Consider the following 23,796-nt stretch of genomic DNA (forward strand, 5'->3'; position numbering starts at 1 on the left):
TATTGGTACCACAAACACCAAGCTTATCCGATTTATTACATTTGTCAGCAGTATGGCCGTCACATAGGCAGAGCTCACATAACTTCTTCTGCTGGACAACTTTCTTTCGGTCAACCACATCCATCTTCTTGAACGTGAGGCAACGGAAAATCGGGTGTTTCTCCTTGCAGCTCTCCACAGGACATGCACTGTTCCACTTGGAGGCCTTGTCCTTTCCAGCCTTTCCATTCTTATTGTCGTTGCGGCCAGATACTTGCGCGGCGGCAGCTCTGTCACGATTTCTCTTGCCGGCGCCATTGTCATAGGACATATCACCGGCCAACATGGCACCCCTGGTCCTCTCCAGCAGTTCAACAATCTTCGGGATGTTTGGTTGGTTCATGCTACCTAGCTCCATCATAATCTTGTCTTTCAAATTTTCAGGGCACTTGTCTTTAAAAATATGAATGAGAGTTAGGTGGTTGTAATCCTTAGCTGCAGAACCAACGATGGCTTCTACCTCCTGCATCATGCTCTTGAAGGTAGCAATTGCGCTAACCACGTCCACAGGTTTATCCACAGGTTTCATCTTGTTCAACTTAGTTAAAATCCTCATGAACCGGCGAGTGTTTGATAAAAACATCTGGTCAAGAAACGCCCATTGTTCATTGTGATCTCTAATCGCTGACACTTGCTTGCGTAGTTCCGGGTTGGTTATCACCTTCTCCATACACAACATCAGACTTAACCTCTGGTCAGCAAATCCATAACCAGAGCATAGATCCTTAAAGACCTGTTTAAAGTTTGGGTAATCCGTGTCAGTACCGTCGAACGACGGCAACAAACTGTTGTCCCAGCGCCCATACTGCGGGTTGGAACTCCGAATATCCACGGCAGACATACTTCTGGAGAGCATGGCAGGTGTCCCACTCTCATCCAGGTTAGATGAACGACGTTCCATCTCTCTAAGCCTTCGGTACATATCACGTACTTCTTGGCGCAACTCCACGGAAATTTTAAGCACTCCCATGTCCATCTTCACCTTCTCAATGACGTCGAGGTTCCTGGCGACAGTGCTTGACCTCGCGTCATCTGAATCATTGTCAAGCCAGTACAGAATTTTTGTACACTGCTCCAACGACGCATAAACTTTATCTGCAACAGTTTTCTGCTCACTAGCTTCATCCAAATCACGCTTAAACTCGCGCAGCTCACTAGTCTCCACGGCAGGTTTTAGACTTTTTATTAGGTCAGATTGGTCCTTGACCTCACTAAAAATGTCACGAATTGATTTTACAGTCACATTTTCACATGAACTAAAACTTTGGCAGGCTTTTAGATTGTCATAAAACACTTTTAACTGTTCATCAAAAACTTCTAGCCTTTCACTGCCAATAGCGATAGCTCGCTCAATTTTCTGCTTTTTGGTTAGTGGCATATTGATTCACTAGGTACTTATTTCACAGAAAAATTGTCACAGTTTATTGCATCAATAATTCACTGGATGCTATTGATCTCTTGATGAATGCTAACGCCTATTCATCAGATACTTTGAAATTGTCTCAACCATGACACTTTGGTTGAGCTTGACTTCCGAATTAGCGGGAAGTTCACGAGATCAGTTGGCGAACATACAAACCCCCAATACCAGGAACCATCAAGTTTCAACAGCAGGTTTGAATATAGATTTATTGATGAAATTATTTCAAAGACCTGAAATTACAATATCAATTAGTTCATAATTCCAGTTATTTATAACCACGTAATCTTATTTGCTTTTTTAAAAATCATTTTTCTCTACGGTAAAAATCTTTGGAAACTTTGGTTTTAAAGGAAAATTATTTGGTTTAATAAATCATTGTTAAATGCAAAAATAAAGGCACATAAAAATTACTAAAACATATATTAATCATAATTAAGTTTCATGCTTAGCTGGCTAAAGCCTTTTTAAAACTACATATAATCGTCCTATACACCATACTTCTTAATCAAATTAACAAATTCTACCTGAAGCTCTTATGGTTTCAAATCCCTGGTATACTAGGGTCGTTCACACACAATGAGACCAATGATAGGCCCAATTTTGTTCTCCGAAATCTTCACACTCTCATATCTCATTCAAAAGTAAAGAACGTGCGCATCAAAAATAAACAAACACTCTATGCCGCGCCACATTTTGAAAGGAAAGCCATAAAAAGACGACATTTGCGCTTTGTTTTCAGTTAATGATAAGGAATTTAATTTCGAACTTGATAAACACAAAGCTTCCTCGAAAAGAGGTTAAGACAAATATCAACCAATAGAGTAGGACAAATTAACACAGGCAAGTAGGAACAAAAGTGCAGAAAGCAATATGCTAGCAGAAGAAAAATATCTTAAACACTGATTCCATGTAGTTATCTTGATTATATATCTATATTTATATATTTATTTTTTAGAAATACACGATATATGTAGGTTTTTTAAAATCATCTTCTGGTCATTTTTTTTATTATTCTAATTTTGTAATTATCTCAATTATAGACTATTACCAGAATGTTGTAAATAAGAAAAGTAGAACAGAATAGATATAACTCGTTAGTAGTTATGGCAAATTTGGTCAAAATGGCATCGAGATAATCATAATTTTTAGTTTTACTCCTGTTTTTATATAAAAGTTTAAAGCAGTGGCGTGCGAAGCACTTTGTCTAGGGGGGGGCATTTTGAAGATTTTGTAAAATTTTGCCCCCCCCTAAATCAAAGTGCCCAGGGGGGGCACTTTGCTTTAGGGGGGGGCATTTTGATTATGTATACTAATTTTAAATAAGGGCGTTTTAAGGGGTGGGATTATTTGATTATGGGCCTTCTAGTCCTTATCCCTTCTTCCCCATCCCTATTTCCAATTTATATCCCCCATCTCTCCCCCCCCCCCATCTCTTCTCCCCCATCCCATCTCCCCATCCTGCAATGATCGAAGGGAAGGGAGCTAGAAAGCATCTTCGAAAAAAAAGTACAGAAGATAATTTAACCTCCCCCCCCCCCGCACCACAAAACATTTTTTATGGGTGGAAGGGGATGTTATAAAATCTCAGCAGGAAGGATGAATAACCCATTAAAAAAAAAAATTGGGGGGGGGGAGATAAAAACACTCCTTTTGGAAATAATTTACCAAAAATTAACCTAATATGTAAAACTGATTTTAAATATTTCTTTATTGTATGACAACAAGGATGACAACATCTTTAAGTAGCAAAGCACAAAAAATCATTAATAAGAATACAGACAAGTAGATTTAAAGATCATCTGTTGAAATAAATATATATTTTAGGTAGAAAAAGTCACAAATCCTGTATGTTGTGTGATGACAGTCAAAGTAAATTACATACTGGATGTTCGAAACAGCGAGAATTTTTTTTTTTTTAATATTATAATCCACAAAAAAATTTATTGTACCATAAAAACCAAAGATATAAAGAACTATGTAAAAATAAAAAATAAATACTTGTCCTTTCATCTACAGATATAAAAATCTCTTAGAAATATGGAAAACTTTGGGGTATAGTCCCTTTTGTGGCAACGCCTCTTAAGGGGCATTTCGTCGTATTTTCATAGTAGCTTTTAATAGGTTCTTCTTTAATAGGTTAAGTTAGGTCAGGTGATTTCCCCGCAGGGTTAGGCAATTGGCCCTGCAGGAGCTATACATACGAAATGCACCTTAAGAGGCAATGTTACAAAAGGGACTATACCCGAAATTTAAAAGATATAAAAATAGCCAAAAACGTCCTGAAAAGCAGTCCCACTCCATGAATTTTTACTAGTTAATTATACTCCATAATGATGGGAATGTTAACATTAAGTTTTAGCCTTCTATCTTTAATTGCAGTTGAAAAATCACATTTCCCCCTTAGCATTACGTACTGACAGCCATAGTGAATTATAGAGAAGCTAAAAAGTTATATCAACATATCCTACCCTCTTTAAATGGCACTTTAAAACTCTGTTAATTTTTCATTAAGTGGTGTTTCCAAGGATTTATAAGGGCGGTGCGTTAAGCGCACCTAAAAATATTTACTCCCCCCTTTGAACTAAAATCAATTAAAGACAACAAGAGTGGCGTATTTTATCAAGTTAGGAATATAGAGTGTAGTTAGTTTTAAGGGTTTTTAATGAAAATTGCCATAAAAAAACATGTCTTTTTGTAAGTGTATGTACACAAAAAAAATGATAAACTTATCCTGAAAATAATATAGTTATTCATTTAGACAGACATACAGTGTTGAGAAAAAGGCTTAGATAAATATCAACGCTGTTTCTTTTTTTATATAAAATAACTTTTTGATTAAATATTTGTTGTTTTTATAGAATTAAAAACAAAATATACAATATGATAAAAAGCAGAAACCATTAGGAAGGGCGCAAAGCGCAAATTTTTTTCTTCAAATATGTAGGAAGGGAGGGGTTTTTGGGCTATTTATTACACTAGTCCCCAATATTTCATATAAAATTTTCTTATTTGTTGGCTCAACAACTTTGGGGACTTTAATGGAATTTTGATTGGTTGGTTAATTAAGTCGAGTTTCCATACATTTCATCCACTAATTGTAATCTATATAAGGGGTAATTTTGTGTATCATCATTGGGGCTGTAAAAAAATTCTTTGGTAAAAAGTTTATATTATACAAAATAAAATACTTCCTATTACCTGGTTTGTTATGTTTAGTGAAAAAAGATTATAACCTAATTTCTACACTAATTAAAATTTGGTAAGGTTAAATGAATAGTAACTGTCTGATTGGCGCGAAGCGCCAGAAATTTTTTTTGGAGTATTTCTTGATCTTTTTTTTTGGAAACTGGGATAGTTTTGCTTTTTGTAGGGTAGGGGGCAAAAAGGGGCATTTTTGTTGACCAGGGGGGGGCAAAATGGGGCATTTTTCAACATTTAGGGGGGGGCAGGGGGGGGCGGTGGCTAGGGGGGGGCAGGGGGGGGGCTTTTTGGTCGCTAGGGGGGGGGGGCGATTGCCCCAAATGCCCCCTTCGATTCGCACGCCACTGGTCAACACTATGACATTACGTTTAACATGTTTCCCTAACATTACAAGATTAAAATTGAAGTGCTGTAACTTGTAAGGATTGCATAAATATGCAATACAAAGGATAACAAGGTAGAAGAACAGATTAAAGTAAATTTTTATTAAAAACAGTACAACCTGTACTTTTTTTTCATTTTACACCTAGTTTCGAGTACTTATAGTGACATCAAAGCATTAAATTCTTATAATAAAGTAACAGGATCTATTTAGTTCTGTGTGTCCCTAAGGAACTCGTTACCCGCTAAACTGATATGGTTCTCCTTTATAAAAAATGTAGCTTTCGGGGAATCTTTATAATTATTTGGAGAGATAAATCGCCCTTAGAAAAAATCGAACCTAGTAAAAGTATCTGACTCTGATTATGACGTAAAAAAAATAGCCAATAAGAGGCAAGTATACACTGTAATTGACCAATGGTAAAATTTATAGTAGCCTCTCATTGGCAAATTTTTTTTACGTCGTAATCAGAGTCAGACACTTTTACTAGGTTAAGAAAATCTCCCCCCCCCCCCAAAAAAAAATAAGATGAATTTGTCGTATTCCATCCCACCCCCTTGAGCAATCCCACCCCCTCAAGTACTTAAATTACAAAATATAATCAAACGCTTTACTAAATTCAAACTGCTTCTTTTCATTTAAAATATTAATATACCGAATTATTTAATTTTCAAATTATAATTCTTAAAAACGTAATTAAGCTTATGATATAAATTACATAATAATTTGATTTTTTCAGGTTTTTCAAGCCAGCAACGAAATGAACAGTTGGAGTTTGAAAAGTTTCAAAATGGATCATTGTCAATGTAAGTTAATTTTTAGCAGCATAGATACTTTATAAGTTAAAATATCATTCATTGATATAGAAGGACAGACGGCGTAAGATATAGAGTAGATTATCAGAGTTCAGAGGAATTTCTCTAAAAAGTATCGTAGCAGTAGCACTATATCATATAAAGAGCTGCTACATCCCTAGCATCTAGGGATTTTTAATTCCAGGGGGGAGGGGGAGAAATAGCCGTAAACCATTTTTACGTAACCAATTTGAGCCAATCGGTTTAGTATTTATCAATATCCTAATAAAAAAAACTAAAACAACGTTACTACTTTATTCAATCGAATAAAAGTATTAAGCCCTGTTCATAATCTTTTATCTTTATTTTAACACCATCGGAATAGAATAGCATCATTAACATGAATAATATACTTCTTAACAGGGAAAGAGGGAACATTGGACTGGCTTTTTATAAATTGATTGTTCGATATTAACAAATTTCCAACCAATAATCTTAATCTGCAATGAGGGTAATTTTGTTTATTAGAATCGGGTATATACATCAATTTGTAGTCGATTGTCTTATCCCTTAAGATACTTAACTTTTTACTTGCTCAAAACATCCATTATGTCCATACTCATCCACATATTATTACATTTGAATATTCCTTTTTACCAACAAAATCACAATAAACAATATGTTTAAAGTGTTAAAGAAGTATATCAAAGGGTAAAGGGGATATATTATATATTTTGTTGTAATTAATGTGGGTCTGATGATTTGATAATGTGATACATAAGTGCGGAGGTTAATGCACACCCCTCTTTCCATTCAAATATAGATAGAGTCAGAATAACACTCTATCTCTTTTTTTATCAATGTTGGTAAATGTTTAATTTAATTGTAGAAAGATTTTAGTGAAGTTTCATATTGATTATAGGATTGTTTTAGGTTATTTTCCTTCCCCAAACCTCTTCTATCAATTACAGAGTCCCTAGATGCTAGGGACGTAGCCCATAGTAAAAGAAAAAAATAACCAACAGAGCATCTTATTTTCATCACTAATTTCCCAATAAAAAAAATTAGAAATCGCCACTTTATTAAAATATATGACGTTCAACTTTACTTTAAGTGTTCCAACAAAATTCAACCTTCTTAAATAATTAAAATGATAATTTTTTATAGTTGAGGGTTTGCTATTAAAAAGCAAATAAACGAGTTATTAGACAACAATAAGTATTTGTTTTTACCATCTAAGCTAAGAAATCCAGACACCTTAAAACATACGAAACCTAACATTGCATTTTTTGCGGTATATTGTTTTTTTTTCGTCATAAAAATCTATTTGCGGTACACTTTTAATGGAAGGGAAATTAGCATCTTGAAAAGAGAGGAGACAGTTATAAATATATTAGTTACATATCTATCCATTCATTTGTGTCTGGGAATAATTTATCTTGTAACAAATTATATTAATCATCTTTCATAAATATAATCTAATAAGAAGGAAATTAAATAGTTAGAAAACAAGGATGACAACATTTGTAGAATATAAACAAATCTAAAGGTCTTAACATTAGTTTTACATAAGTGATGATATAAGAGGCAATATAAATCGAATCAATGACCGAAAAAAATCAATTGTTAAATCTACAGGGTTAGGATAAAGTTAGAAGGGTTGGACTCAAGTTTAAAAATTGAAAAAGAGGGGTTGAGAAGATTTAAAGAATGGTGGAACCCTATCAATTCTTAATGCGAAAAAATGACTTGTTTGTGGCTAATAAATGCCATCCTTTATTTATTTATTATCAAAATGATTTTTTTTTCAATCTGTTAAAAGCAAAACGACCTATTTTTTCAGTAGTTTTATGGGGTATGTTAGGTGCCTAAACCATCTCAATTCAAAAAGTAATATATGATATTAAAAAATGAGGGCAGTTTGATTATCTCATTTTACTATAACTAATTATCTATTTGAAATAGATTTATATGAAGCATTTGCTATTATTTTAAGTCCTTGAATACTTCATTTACAACATTTTGTTTTGTTTTAGTGATGGAATTGGACCAAGATATGCCGTAGTTAAAAAAGGTAATTTAATCCTTATAATAATGTAACAGGATCTCTGTGTGTCTGAACTGAAGGATATCGCTAACTACTGTACCTATATTGTTTTGCTTTATATTGTAGCTTCTCATAGGTATTGGGCAGGTTTATAACTATTTTGGGGGAGTTTACCACCACCCTCCCAAGAGAATTCGCCAAAAACCCCAAAAGTTATAAATAGAGCTGCCTAGCGGCCTTCTTTATATGTTTTGGAAAACAGCTGAAGTTAATACAGATTAAAAATACATTTTTTGTGCCGCTATAGGCCCTTTTGGACATAGCCAATAGTTATTTATAAAGAAGATACAAAAATCCAATAGTTTATTAAACTTAAAGAATTAACTAGATTCATTATTTAAAATTTGACATAATCTTGTATAACTTAAGTTAAAATTTGATATTTAGAAATTTATAAAATTTGTTAAAATATATATTTTATTTATTTGTTAGTATACAATATTTTGGCGCTATAAAATTTTGAAATTGTACTAAGGCTTAAGAAGCAAAGCTACCCTATGAGTATGCAAGGTTGTCTGTATTTTTTTGGAAGCAGGAGAGGGGGGAGGAAACTTTGTATATTCTTTTTGGGGGGTGTGCTAATTAATTTTTTTGAGGCCTCCTAAAACTTTCTAAAATGGTCTTATAAAACATTGGGTACAAGCATAGACGTCCAAGGAGGGAGGGGGGGGTTAAAGGGGTGATTACGCACCCCAAAAATTTTGGATTTTCATTTTTACCCCCCCCCCCAAATAAAAAAAAATGCCTCTATGAAATAAAGATTACCCCCCCAAAATTTTTATTTTCAAAATTTTACCTCCCCCCCACCCCAAATAAAAAAGCTTGGACGCCCCTGGGTACAAGTATATTTCTAGTCTGATGTCTCCTCCATCCCTGGTTATACTTATTCCTACTGTCCCTATTCCTTGCATTATATCCTTACACTTGGTAAAAGTTTGTAAAATACCCTGGCACAAGTTTTACTAAAATATTTGGTCAGATTTACTAAGTTTAAGGATAATCTCATGAGAGCTGTGTGAGAATTATTTCTGTCTATCTATCTATCTGTCTATCTATCTATCTGTCTATCTATATCTATCTATATATCTATCTATGTATCCTTCTATTTGTCTATCTATCTATCTATATGTCTATCTGTCTATCTATCTGTATATCTGTCTATCTAGCTATTTGTATATTTATCTGTCTATCTATATAGGTGTCTTTCTATCTATCTCTATTTCTATCTGTCTATCTATCTGTATATCTGTCTATCTATCTATTTGTATATCTATCTGTCTATCTATATAGGTGTGTTTCTATCTATCTTTCTATCTATCTCTATTTCTATCTTTCTATTTATCTAATGTTTATAATTTTTATTTCTTAAAATATATCTAATATTTATCTATCCATCTCTCTATCTATTCATCTATCTATAAATTTGTATTGTTATCTATTAATAATATTATAATATCACTATATCGCTCTATCCTTCTGTTTTACGATATAGCAATCTAGTTAAGTTAGGGAGTTTTTAGGCTAAAAACGTTTGAGGCGCAACCGCTAGTATATCTAAATTCGAGAGAATTCCATTACTTAATCAGCCAAAATGAAGGAAACTATAACAAATTGTTAGTAAATGCTTGCTGTTTGCTAATTCGATTCTTTTCTTATACACCAGGGAATAAGACAATGGTCGATAATTTGATTTACATCCCAAATAATGATACACAAAATCATCCCTTCTGTAAATTAAAATTAGTTGTTGAAACGTTTGAACACTCAACTGAATGAATTAACCAATTGAAATTCAAAGATATTAAGCCAACGATTAAGAAAATGTTATTATAAACATTGGGTACTAGCTAATAAACAGTCCATTGTCCCCTATCTCTCTCTCTCTGTATGTATATATACACACTCATAAGGAAAATTAGAACCATACATGAGAACAATAGTTCAGTTAATTAGAAGGTTATATAACAAGGATGATAACATCCATATGCAAAAACGTTAAGGGCATGTGCTTTAGAATAGTTTTGCTTAAATGAAGTTTTAAACTAGAGTTTTCTATTAAGGCAGCTAATCTTTAATTAACTTATTTTTACCTGTCATTTTAAGTACGTTGTTTTCAAGAAATAGTAGTTTATTCTATAAATCTATTGTAATCTATCTTTCATTGTTGATTTAATTAGGGCATCCACTTTGTTAATCAATTGATTGGAATATTTTATCATGTTTAATTGATTGCATTCGGGAATAAATATTGAATACCAACCAACAACAAAATATTTTCCCTTAAATAGAGAAAGAGAATATTATTCTATATTGATTATTTTTATGCCCAATTTTGGAAACAGCTTATAGTGTCTAATAAAACTGAGGCCATACAATACATATGACCAATAATAGGCCAGTATACATTTTATACTGGCCTATCATTAGTCAATATTTGTATTGTATGACGACATTTTTTACTTAGCACTTTAAGCTTCTTCCCAATTTTGATTTTAAGTTTAAAAACTTAGCTAATTTACCAAAGGAAAAGTAGGAGGTTAAACAATCTTATTTAGTTAAAATATCTCAATAATGTTGCTTTTCTTCACAATTTCCATGTTTGACAACAAAGGAGATGAAATTGAGAGCATTTCTTAGCCCATTGCTTACCTAAGGCGGAATTTTAATGACGGAATTGGGTGGAAGGTGAATTGAACGTTTTTATTCTGTGCATTTCATGTTAGTTTGATTTTAGCAAAGCATTTGACGGACTAAACTCAATATATTTGATATTTAACTTTTCAGAATTACTGAAATAATCCTTCTAACCAAAGTAATTACCATAGAACGTCCAAACATATTTTATTCGAGTGGAGCTATATTCGAAAAAACATTATCAAAGAATTAAAATTCTACATTAGTGTTTGTAACGGAAATATCATATTTTGTAAATTGTTTACAATAATAGCTAACCAAAACAAATAAAACATTTGTTTTACTTTCATTGACATACTTGTCCTTGTTTTTTAAAATGCTTTTAGTAAAATCAGAAGGGTATCTTTTGTTTTAAAAATTACAAATTGTTTAGTATGTTGAAATATAAATATAACTAACTTCAACATTTTTGTGATTAAAATATTTGACTATTTTCCGAGTGCAAAATGCTTGAATTAATTAAATAGTATTTAAAGGGGAATTTAAGTGTCTTCGAACATCTTCCAGATTAAGGATTTCTAAGTACAGAACTTTGGTAAATCAGAGGTGGAGGGAAAGGACAATTGGAAATTAATTAAATGAGTTATTTAAGCAAACAAAATTTTGCATAAATGGATATTTAAATCCCAAGGTATTAAATGATCGAGCGTTAGCTCATCATTTAATACCGAGGGATTTAAATATCCATTTATGCTAAATTTTGTTTGCTTAAATAACATTCTATTGCAACAAAAAGGTGATGTTAGCATATAATTTCTCGAATAAAATCATAAAACGTTTTTTCCTTTAATTTTCATTTTTTTCACTGTTTGTTTTTATTTGACATTAAAAATAAAAATCATAAAAAATCTTCCAAATCAAAGAGAAAAAATCTTTGAATTATTGGTCAATTTAAGTTCAAAGATTTTTTTATTGTAAAAAGTTAATTTTTTAAAAAAAATTTAAGGGAAAAAATCTTCTAACAGAAAAAAATTATCATCCAAGATGGCGTCAATACATGTAAAATAATATTTTCAAAACAAAAAAATTAAAACTTGAATATCTTTTTTCACAGATTGAATTTCAAAAATCGGTCTGACAGTTTTTCCAAAGTCAGTATGATCTATCGAATGAAAAAGGTTTGAAACTGATAGAACATTTCTTTATACTAAAACATATTTTTCTCCCTTTTTTTTTCCCACACTTCCAAAAAATGAAATTCAATGAAAATTAAATGGTTCTCACGTTAAAAAAATTTTCTCACGGGTCCAAAAAATGAATTTAAATGAAAAACATATGTACCATTTAAATCAAAATAAATGGTTCCCACATTCTAAAAATTTTCCCACGCTTGACATTCTTGAAAAATGCTAAATAAATGGACATTTAAACAAACCAAAGATCGCGTTTTTTGCAATGGAATGAAAATTGTTCAGTTCCCATTTTTCAGACACAAAAAAATTATTTAAGTTTGTTTTTTTCCCTTAAAAATAACAACAGAAAAAAAACATTTGATTTGGAAATGATTATATTTATTCCCATAGTTTAACAACTGTTTAGATATAAAACTTAAACATTAAGAATCTACATGTAAATTTGTTAAATGTTTAAAGTAATTTAACTAGCCAAGTTAATCTTTCACTTGATCAAATTGAAAATTGAATTAAAAAGTCTAACATACAGAAAACCTATGATTTGTTTTTATCTACTTATTTTAGATGACATATCCTTCAACCCTGAGTTTAAGTAAATTTTGAGTGAGAAATAAAGTTATTTAACTCTCACACTTTGAAGATTATTTAGAGTTAGAAACCATAGGACGTCATATATGATATAACTTTCAATTTAATCAATTTGATACGATATATTTATTTTGGGAGTATTTTGTACTATTGCTCCATTATTTATTATTAATTCTCTTTGGCAAAAAAAGATACATTTTTTCAACTATAAGTGATTAGAAAAATCACATTTTTACATATTACATTAGTTTTGAAATGTCAATATAAGCCTATGTGTGTGTTTGTGTAGTTATACTAGTCTATACAGGTGTGTTTGAATGTGCGGAAGGCAGTGAAGATATATAATGATATACGTTGTAAAATATGATCATGAAGTTTTTTCTCCAATTTGAATAAACATTAACCTTCCCTTTATAATTCAGCTGTTGACCTTTAATATTTTCTTGAAATATTTTTATGAATTTTCCTTTTTAATTAAGTTTAAAACAATTTACAAAGTTTTGAAACAATGAAGACAAGAACTTGAATTCATTAGCTTAATCTTGAATTTGAATTTAGAAGGTAGGGATTAAGTAAAGTAGATATAAGGTATAAGTCTGATAAAGGTTAATAACCTATAATCAAGTAAATCCTATTATATAAAGTAGTAAGGCTGTTTTGTCTGCTTAAGATTTCAATATCTAATGAACCGATTGAGTTCATCATTTTGGGAAGCTTTACATGGTTTTAGGCTATTTGCTTTTTGGATTTAAGTCTCAGGATGGTTTTAGGCTATTTTTCTGTCCTTCCTATTACAACCAATACAGAGCCCCTACATGCTAAGGGTGCAGCTGCTAATATGTATGTATAAAGAATTAAATCTATAATAGTATTTCAACATTTATTTGTTAAATCCATTGCATTGGAAAAAATCACATTTATTACGGAAGGAGTAGCAAATAGTTGAAGAGTAGATGCACTAGAAAATTATCAAATTATAGAACAGGGTGGCATGTTTGTTTAAAGACTTATAAACTCTTCTTTAATACATATCAATTTATTTAGACAGACAGTAGGGAAGGGATTATAAAATACTGCAGAATGGGACGGTTTTAAGAGACTTTTAACTTTATCAAATTGCAGTAAGATAGGAGATAAATTGAGCCAACCTTTCACTGTTATACTAAAGCATAGAAGTACTTTAGGATCAGCATATCGTGTATCTTTGAAACCTCTATAGGTAAAGTTATTCAGAACAAAAAGACTTGATTTAGGGTGGTCATACAATTTGAAGAAAAACATTTTTGTGAAGAATCAAATGGAAGCATTACAAAATCTCCAAAAAACAAAAGTAAATAAATCCAAAATAATATGATTTATAAATTTATCAGATGCATGCATTTCTTTATTTTAAAATTGTAAATTAGCTTCACTTCAATTAATAGGCTTAAATTCATAAATTAACTGAATAAAAAATAACTAAAATTATATATGTAAATCACAAAAAAAAAATTTCAAAAAGTGCAGACAATTATTTCAATTTTATAAACTGATTTTACACCGTTCTTGATGAAGCTATGGTCATGCTCTAATTGTTTAAAATTCGATGTTTAAATTACTATTCTATTTCACATATTTACTTGTTTTTTGCGGATTTTTACTACAAATTTTGGCAGATTTGTAGACACACTTACACTGATTTGAACAAAAAGAGATTTAATGTTACAGATAAATGAGCAAAGTTTCCAAATGGTTTCATACATTCAGCACAAGTAAATGGTCCCAATCAGGGAGAATGGGGTCACAGGCTTAGATTCAAATTTAGAAGTTTGTCTAAAAGTTAGGTCTCGGCATCAGACGCGCATATGCCAGAAATTTAAACCTACATGTTAAAGCATATTGATATATCCATATTAGTTAGATGAGCTTTTAGATTTTGGGAATTATGATTATTTTAAAAGTGACTGTCATGCTATTGACCTAATTATGAATACTTTTTAATATTAAAATAAATTTAGATTTTGGAAATAAATGGGAACATCTCTTGACTCTAGGAAAAAATGAATGTACAAGAACTTGGTACTTTTATGCAATGAAAACATTTTGTAACATTAGCCTAAATGTATACTTTTCTAGTAATATTTACAGTGTGTTTTTTTTTGAGAACTTTTTTGAAAGCAATTTTACCCCACTTAAAGTTATCAGAATTTAATGATTAATGGCTTATTTTCTTCGTTTTTTAATGCAATTGATAAAACAAACAAAAAATATTACAGTTTTTGTTTAACAAGAACAGTAAAATGTAAAATTCAAAACTTAGGTGTCAACATCTAAAAATGGTTTTAGCGCATTTTTCTTATGTTTAAATCTTCTACCTTTTGCAAGAATGGCTACAAAATGTTGAGATATAGAGCTAAAAATTAATACATATACTATTAGGGACATTTACTAGAATATATCATAGTTTGAAGGCCATATCTCAATCAGGGAGGGAGTACTGAGCTGGATCTTTAAATGTGTAGCCGTTGGCCGTGGCCGTAGCCGTTGCCGTAGTTGTAGTCGTAGTCGTAGTCGAAGCCGTAGCTGTAGCTGTATCCGTAGTCGTCGCCACAGTGCTGCTAATAAAACATGGATTTTTAAATGATTTTACAGCAATGCAATGCCGGCTATCCTAGAATTATGGATATCTAAAATCTTTTATGGCCCACCTACAAGTAAATTATTTTCATCAAAGAAATGAAATTATAACGTCTAATTTTTGAAGTTTTTTATACAAAATTACTATTTTAATAATACACTTTAAATGTTTTGAGGTTTTTACGTATTATTACTATCATTTTTACAGAAAAATTCAAAAAGTGGATGTATGAAGATAGTAAACAGTGTATAACAATAATTTGATTAATTTAGCTCTCTAACTTCCACAGTCTCCAAACAGTCAAATGAATAAGATTTTCAGCAAAAGGCATTGTAAGTGTTAGTATGTTTGTAAACTAGTATACGTAATGTAGTATTTGTAATGAATTTGTAATTTGAAAATAAGTGTTACCAAACATTTCATTATTAATTATCATATTCAGCTGGTAGGAATAAATTTGTTTACTAATATTTTTTAAAAAGAAATAATTTTCTTTCCTATCAATAATATTGTAGTAATAAATCAAAAAAAAAGTGTATTTTAAGTATAGTATTTATTTATTTTAAGTTGTCCCTTAAAAGGTTAGACAGGCAACATGAATGGCGGGGTGGGTCATTATTTTTCTTCATCCCATCCGCGCCTGTACAATTATTTATACATTTATTTAATTATAATTCATATAAACCTTACTTTCAATGTTTTTACGTTAAAATTATCAAATTATTTGTGGCTTTAGCAACGCTTTAGCCACACTAACGGACTGTGGTCACTTTTAGCGTGGCCAACCACGCTACGACTACGCGTTGCCAATATGATTTAAAGATCACATTGTTATTTTGTGGCAACGGCAACGCGTGGTTAAATGATTTAAAGATCGCTATTAGGTTGTTGGCTGTAACTCTGGCCACGACTACGACAACGGCTACGCATTTAAAGATCGAGCTCAGGTCCCCCAAAGTCAACTACTGAAAATCCAATTTTTTTCTTGCAAAGGGTAGAAGATTTGAGCTTAAGAAAAATGCGCTAAACCCATTTTTAGATGTTGTCACCTAAGTTTTGAATTTTAGATTTTTTTGCACTTTTTAATAAAAAAACTGAAATTTTTTTTAATGTTCCATTAATTGCATTAAAAAACGAAGAAAATAAGCCATTAATCAATAAATTCTGATAACTACATAAAAAAACACCCTGTATAAGTGGGGTAAAATTGCTTTCAAAAAAGTTCTCATAAAAAAAACACACTGTATAATGAACTTACTTTATAGACCATTTATTTCCCTAATTATTTCCCTATTTCCCTAATTCATCTAGCCAACTAGCCAAAAATAAATAGCTGTACACATATGGACTGATATATTTTTGTTTAGCTAGGCCCTGGAAAAACACAATATTTGAAGGAAATAAGTAACTTTATGTATCTATCTATCTCAATACATTTATATTTTTCTATATTTTTAGATTGTTTAGGACCGCTGGGCCCTGGAAATTACACAATAGTTGGAGGAATGAGTGCTCTATCATTATATCTCTCTATATGTACATATATATAAATATAAATTTTTTGAATCATTAGCACTACTGGGCCCTGGAAATTACACTATAGTTTAAGGAGATGAGTTCTCTATAATTATATCTCTATAAGCATATATCTATATTTTTAGACTGGCTAGGACTGCTGGGCCCTGGAAATTACACAATAGTTGAAGGAAATGAGTTGGCTCTTATCTGTCAAGGATCTGAACATCTTGAGTTAACCTGGCGGAAGCTGGTAAGTATTTTTATCAAACAGCTAAAATTACAAACTTTTATTTGAAAGTATGATTTTACACGATAATAGATTAATAAGCATAGTTATATATAGCAACCTGGTTCAAGTGGTCAGGGGCGTCCAAGCTTTTTTTTGGGGGGGGGTAAAAAATTTTAGGGGGGGGGGGTAATTCGTGTTTGGGGGGGTAAAATGGCGCGCGAAGCGCGCCGAAATTTTTTTTTACCCCCCCCAAAATTTTTACCCCGGGGTAAAATTTGATTGGGGGGGTAATTACCCCCCCTAAAGTCTGTTGGGGGGGGTAAATACTCCCCCCAAATCTGTTGGGGGGGGGGTAATTACCCCCCCCAAACTAATTTACCCCGGGGGTAAAATTTTTGGGGGGGGTAATTTAATTATGTAAAAAAAGCACCTACCTAATCTATTAAGTTAATAAGTACTATCCTATAACATAAAGTAGTAAGTAAGGTTTATATATTTGACTATAGCTTCAGATTTCATTACTTTTAAAACTGAGTTCTCCTTTTTAGGAAAGCTTCACATAGATCCCATGATGGTTCCACACTATTATAGGTCAATCCTTTGAGTGGTTTAAGGCTATTTTTCTCCTCCCTTTTTACCCTTTAGAAAACACGAGTTCTTAGATGCTAAGGGCGCCACTACTATAGTATCAAATATATAGTAGTATCTCATTCTTTAGAACATAAAAATACAATAATTAACTCACTAACCAATGAACCAATATGATTATACTTTAAAGTGAAGCGTCTTATAGGTCCTGGTAAGTTTTATAACTAGTTTTGAGACACCCTGACATCCTCCCAAAAGAAATCGCCTATAGAAATTCTTTTTCATTATTTAATATAATATTTAATTTAGTTAGGTAACTATTTTATGGAATCTTCAGTGCTTTACAATTACATCATAGATCCCCGGGATGGTTTTAGCCCTTATAAAGGCCCAAGCAAATAAAACATGATCAAACTATTAAATTTTTTGTTATCATGGTTAAGAACTGTTTTAACTGGTTGGACTATATTGGGGTAACGCTCTTTAAGGGGCGTTTCTTCGTTTTTTTCACACAAGCTTCTCTCCTATTTCTAGCCCCTGCGGGGGGCCAATTGCTTAACCTTGTGGAGCAATCACCTAAACCAATATAACCTATCCTAAAATAAACTATCAGTAAAATTTTATTTTAAAGAACATTCAATTTGGGGGGGGGGGTAAATACCCCCCCCCAAAAAAAAATTTTTTTAAAGAACATTTTTTTGGGGGGGGGTAAATACCCCCCCCCAAAATCGTTGGGGGTGCCGTAGGCACCCCCAAGGTAGGGGTAATTTTTTTTTGGGGGGGGGTATTGTTTACAAAATTTTGGGGGTTCCTACGGCACCCCCAAAATCGTTTGGGGGTGCCAAATGGCCCATTACCCCCCCCCCCCCTTGGACGCCTATGCAAGTGGTGGGGACCTTTTTCGTCTGTTAGCAAATTACTTTCTGCTCTTTTGTGGCGACCGTGGACATAGTTATCTAACGCCTACTCCCTCTATTCTTTTACTTTAATCAAAGTATAATGAAAAAATATAAATACACTAAACAATTATACATTATTTATTTTCAAAGATACATTGTGGGAATCTAGGCATTATATAGAAAACTTTATATGTTAAAAAGATATGCACAATGATCTTACCACAGGTTAGCAAGATCGTAGCGGCGTAATTGATTTTTTTTTTAACATTAGCTGTATTGTAAAGCGTATATTTTTGAGTCACATTAAAGGTACAGAGTAATTTCCTTCCAACAACAATACATGGTATTTTTAAGGAGAAAAATATATTTGAATTTCCCTTTTACTTTTTTAAAATATAAAAATACTGTTATCATACAATGTTTTAAATCTAGGGTATAATTTAACAACGTCTAAAATGGATATAGTTTTACTTCTATCTTACACCAGATTATCATGAACTCTAATAAAGTGAAACTTGTAGCGGGCTAAAAAAATGATTCCCCCATCGGCTCCCTTCCTGTTGGATACGAATTGAGCAATAAATGACAAGGAAAGTAGAAACATAAATTGACAAGATTTTTTCCCAAGTCATAGTATTCATGTATATTCTACATCCATAAAATCTGGCGGGTAACAGGACAGACTTTAATTCTGGAAAATATTTGTCCTGTAAAAAAATAAGGAAAAGTAAAACTACAACGTTGCAAATAAAAAAAATGCTCGAAAATTGTTTGCGTTGACAAAATATAATTTAATTAATTTTGTCCGTATTTTATGATCTACAGACAAATATCATAAAATATCTAAGAAAATATTTTTTTTAGTATCAAAGCAAAAGCCAGCTAATATTAAAAATTTGAGTTTTGATATTGATATAACGGACTTGAAACAGAGTAGCTGCGTTTATGCCATTTTTTATTAAAATGATTTTATTTAGATCGACAACCACACATATCAAGCAAACAATTAACCGCAAAGAAATTGATGTTTTATATCTTTATGAAGTTTAATCCTGGTTATAACATCTTTCTAAAGCCACAGCAACATTTTTCCTAGATAGCTCCGGCTCCCGGAGCCGAATCAAAAACAAACCAAAAATGTTGCATAATTAATGACCTAAAATAATAATTTAAAAATATTTTGTTATGTCATTTTCAAAACTTACAAGAAGATTTTACATTTGAGATTATTATGCACGGTCTCTAAGCCCTGTTCTTGGGTGTAATAATTAATATTATTTTTGTCAAGGATGGTTTAATGCCAAACGGCGGGGAGGAGATATCAGGCGAACAAGTAATCATACAACATGTTACCAGACATCATGCAGGAATTTATATTTACAATTGATTTAGTTCATCATCTTTATGTGTTCATCAAGTTTGCGTTCCTTTAGAGAAGCTATGATATGGTCCTGGGACGGTTTTAAGCTATCATAATTATGAATTAAAACACCTTCACCACAAAAATTTTCTTTTAAATTAGAAAAAGGATTTTTAACAAAGCAATAAATTAAACAAAACTTTATTTCTTTTTGAGGATAATCAATGAAGAAATTATGCACTATTTTTAAGGACTATTTACCTTGTACTTTAGCTTTCTTGTTGGCGGTATAATAGTTTTTCTTCCTGTACTAAGTTCCATTTGTATGAAGTAGCTTTTGTTAGATAATTACTCTAATGTATGAAATCTTATTTTATTTTTAATATTTTAGATTAAATTAAGTAAGGTTATAGGTAAGGTATTGTCCTATATACACTAGTAAAATATAGGTTTTTTAGCCAAAAAGTTGAATACTCTAGAAATTCGACCAGATTTCATTTATTTATACCTATATAGAGAGCCCCACGTTTTTATTTAAATCATAAGTGCATGGCCTAAAAAATAAATTGCATTTGAACTTGAGTGTATTTTTTCTTGAAAAAAAGCTGTAAAATTATATTTTTAAACTATAAAATTCATTTAAAAATTCCGCAAGTAAAAAAATGAAAAATCCGTGATTCTTTTTAGTAATAAAATTCACTCTTAGTGTGGTTGTTTCTTAAACAACAAACATACCATAGTTTGCAATAGATAATTTAAAAGATCCAAAATAATTTGTGTTGCTTGTGAAATAATTGCCAAGATATAGAGAAAAATGAAACTCTGTTCGTTCTTCTAAATCTAGTGCAAATGAAGGAACCAACAGGTTTTTGTAATACTTGTAAAACATGTTTATAAACATATTTTTAATTATGAATTATAAATAAAAGTGATTTGTCTATTAAAAGCAAAACTTTTCTAAAAATAGTGTCGGTCTGTTCGTCCGTCCGGATATTTTTTCCGTTAACTTGGACATGTTAGAATTATCTTATTGATTTTAAACTTTGCATGTAGTAGTTAAGTATTTGTGATTTAGAAAACGTAGCAACTGTATAATCGTTACAAGAATGTCCGTACTCAGTTTTTCAACAAATTTACTCCAATTTTGTTTTGACTTTTAGAACATTTACATATATTATGATTATTCTATAAGTGTTAATGTTCATTCGTCATAGTGACCTATTCCAGTATGAGAATCTGAATTGCTATAATAATTTCTTTAAAATCTTTATATTCTTTGAAATTTATTTTAAATCTTGAATGACATCTTAGTTAATTATGTATTTCTATACAAAAAAAAACATATATTACTGTGGATTTAAAAGAACTTCATATAAATGTTGAAATGATGCTATATCTATGGAAAATAGCGGGTTTTATTATAAAATATGAAAAAAAATTACGCCATGCACTTATGATTCAAATAAAGACGTGGGGCTCTCTATATAGGCATAAATAAATGATATCTGGTCGAATTTCCAGAGTATTCATCTTTTTGGCTAAAAAATCTATATTTTACTAGTGATAATATTTGTTATAAAAGGTCTTATCTTATCAAAGATAATTGTTGTGTTGACATTTTTCCTTACATTTGCACTGCCATCCAAAAATTACACCCACTTTATTGAGAAGGTGTTCCAGCAAAACGAATATATAATTAAATAGCAAATCAACTTCTTACTTTACGTAGGAAAGACTGCAACGACAATATGATTTATTATGTTTCTTCTATTCCCCGTTTTATTTAAAACTTTTTAAAAACTAAATTACAGAATGCAAATAAATCTGACGGACTAAAAAAATTGTAGAAAAGAAGTAAATTACCTAGGAGAATATTTACAAGTAAATTCGTATATTTTTATATAGCAGCCAAGTAAATCATATTTAAACGTAAAGATGACGGGTAAAGATAGTAGCTGCGCTAACAAAAAAGTATTGACTAGAATGTGAGAACACCATATTATTGAGATAAGTAGTTGTACTGATGGGAATGCTTTAACATTTGGCAGCCAACAGACGTAGGTACTTAGACATTAGATATATAGATAGGTAAATAGTTTTATAGATAGATAGATAAAAAGTAAAACCAGATACACACATAGAGTTTTAACCAATAAAACCGAATAAAAGAAATAGCTTTAAACTTACATTCATGAAAAAGAAAACTTAATGCTAGAAAAATTAGCGAACTGAGTACATATACTGGTAGATAAAGACTAAAAACATTATGATGAATTTCTACTTCAGAATATTATTTATATTGTCAAGTAGTGAGGTTATATTAGCAAAGAAAAGGATTAAATCAAATTAAACAAAATAGATAGATACACTGTGAAGCATTTGGCAAAGAATGCTAAATACCAGGAGCAATTTATTAATAGGTTAGCATTCATTTCCGCACGTGTCGAGCACAAAACACCTTGTTACCTTAGGATGGTGAGGTTAAGGTTATATTATGTACAGAGTAGCCTCGGAGAATTAAGGCACTGCAGGTTCATGCCCCACGGTGGTTGAGCATACCCTTCCTTATTTTTATGTTTAAAAAGTGGTTGACATTTTCAGTAAATCATCGCGAATACTTTTTCTTCTCCGTTACATTATTATAAAAAATCCTCTTATTTTAGTAAATAGAAAGTTTTATACTAATGTGACAAAATGTGGACATGAATTCATATCATTAATGTAGCATATAAAGAAGAAATGTAGATTGGCCAGGCTGTTCACTAATGTTTAGCTGCCAAGCTGGGATTACAAGGATAAATAGACATACTTAGAGAGTCATATGATTGTTATCCATATAATAAAGTATAATGATAGGGTTACCCCACCCCCCTCTTAGTACACTAATACATTTAAGTAACTGTTATAAAAAATCGCTACCTAATTTATTAAATTAAGCTGGACCAAAACATTTGTAAATATATATGACTCCACAGGAACGTACAGATGCCAAGCAAAGAATAATCCGGAACTGTATACAGATAAGAATGTCAATGTTCTATGTAAGTTATTTTTTTATAAAAAAAACTGTTAGAATTAAATAACAACCTTACTTTTTGCACATATTTACAGTATTGGCACAGCATTGTTCCCTACTTCTCTCTTTTTCTTTCCCTCTTTTACCCTTTACTTTAGTAAATTATTTGTAATTTAATTGTAGCTTTTCTCCTACTTCTATCCCCTTAGGGGGGATACAACCCTGCGGGTTAATCATTAACATTTACCTAACCTAGAATGACATATCAAAAGCTACTGTGAAAATACGACAAAATACTCTAATTCATTTTCTTTCCATGATCCAATTTCAATATTATTGTATTCACTTTTTCAAAACTATAAAAATTCAAATCTTGTAACTCTTTTTCAGATGGTCCTGAAGTGAAAGTTTCAAAGATTTATGTTCATGACCAAGGTTCTGTCCATCTAAATCTAATATGTCAGGTAAATAATCAAGATAGGTAGATAGTCAGTTGAAATTTTAATTTGAGAATAGTTAATTCTCGCATCGTATTATAAACAGCTTTCCGCGGATATAGAATGTACAATTATAAGATTAAAACCAGTTTTTTTAGCCCCGATGTCAGGTGCGTCAAAGCTTTTTATTTTGGGGGGGATAAAATTTTTTTAAGGGGGGGGTAATTTGGTTTTGGGGGGGTAAAATGGCGCGCGAAGCGCGCCGCAAATTTTTTTTACCCCCCCCAAAATTTTTACCCCGGGGTAAAATTTGCTTGGGGGGGGGTAATTACCCCCCCCTGAAATCTGTTGGCAGGGGGAAAATTTGTTTACCCCCCCCCCAAAATTTACCCCCGGGGTAAAATTTTTGGAGGGGGTAATTTAAATTTTATAAAAAATTTAGTATTAAAAATGCGCGCGAAGCGCGCAAAAATTTTTTTTGTTAGAGATTTTCTATTTTGGGGGGAGTATTTACCCCCCAAAAATCGTTTGGGGGGGGTAAATACCCCCCCCAAAATCGTTGGGGGTGCCTACGGCACCCCCAGGGTAGGGGTAATTTTTTTTTTTGGGGGGGGGTATTGTTCACAAAATTTTGGGGGTGCCAAATGGCCCATTACCCCCCCCCCCCCCTTGGACGCCTATGCCCGATGTGCCAAAGGCACGGGCTAAAAAACTGGTTTTAATCTTATTATTGTTCATTTTTATATTCGTAGAAAGCTGGATATAATACGA

General features: G+C 31.7%; 1 protein-coding gene across 3 annotated transcripts in view; it reads left to right on the top strand.

Moving 5' to 3' along the window:
• The window catches only part of LOC145323656 (transmembrane and immunoglobulin domain-containing protein 1-like), a 46,892-nt gene that overhangs the window by 13,358 nt on the left and 9,738 nt on the right, over positions 1 to 23,796 (top strand). For all 3 annotated transcript variants that reach the window (XM_080166075.1, XM_080166078.1, XM_080166076.1), the window contains exons 2-7: positions 5,785 to 5,851; positions 7,876 to 7,913; positions 16,640 to 16,746; positions 19,501 to 19,576; positions 22,545 to 22,613; positions 22,979 to 23,052. In XM_080166075.1, the coding sequence (XP_080022201.1) occupies positions 5,785 to 5,851; positions 7,876 to 7,913; positions 16,640 to 16,746; positions 19,501 to 19,576; positions 22,545 to 22,613; positions 22,979 to 23,052 (431 nt within the window). The remainder of the gene's footprint in view (positions 1 to 5,784; positions 5,852 to 7,875; positions 7,914 to 16,639; positions 16,747 to 19,500; positions 19,577 to 22,544; positions 22,614 to 22,978; positions 23,053 to 23,796) is intronic.

The sequence above is a fragment of the Acartia tonsa genome, chromosome 7 (assembly GCF_053477335.1).
Source record: "Acartia tonsa isolate MP-2025a chromosome 7, ASM5347733v1, whole genome shotgun sequence".
Classification (NCBI taxonomy): domain Eukaryota; kingdom Metazoa; phylum Arthropoda; class Copepoda; order Calanoida; family Acartiidae; genus Acartia; species Acartia tonsa.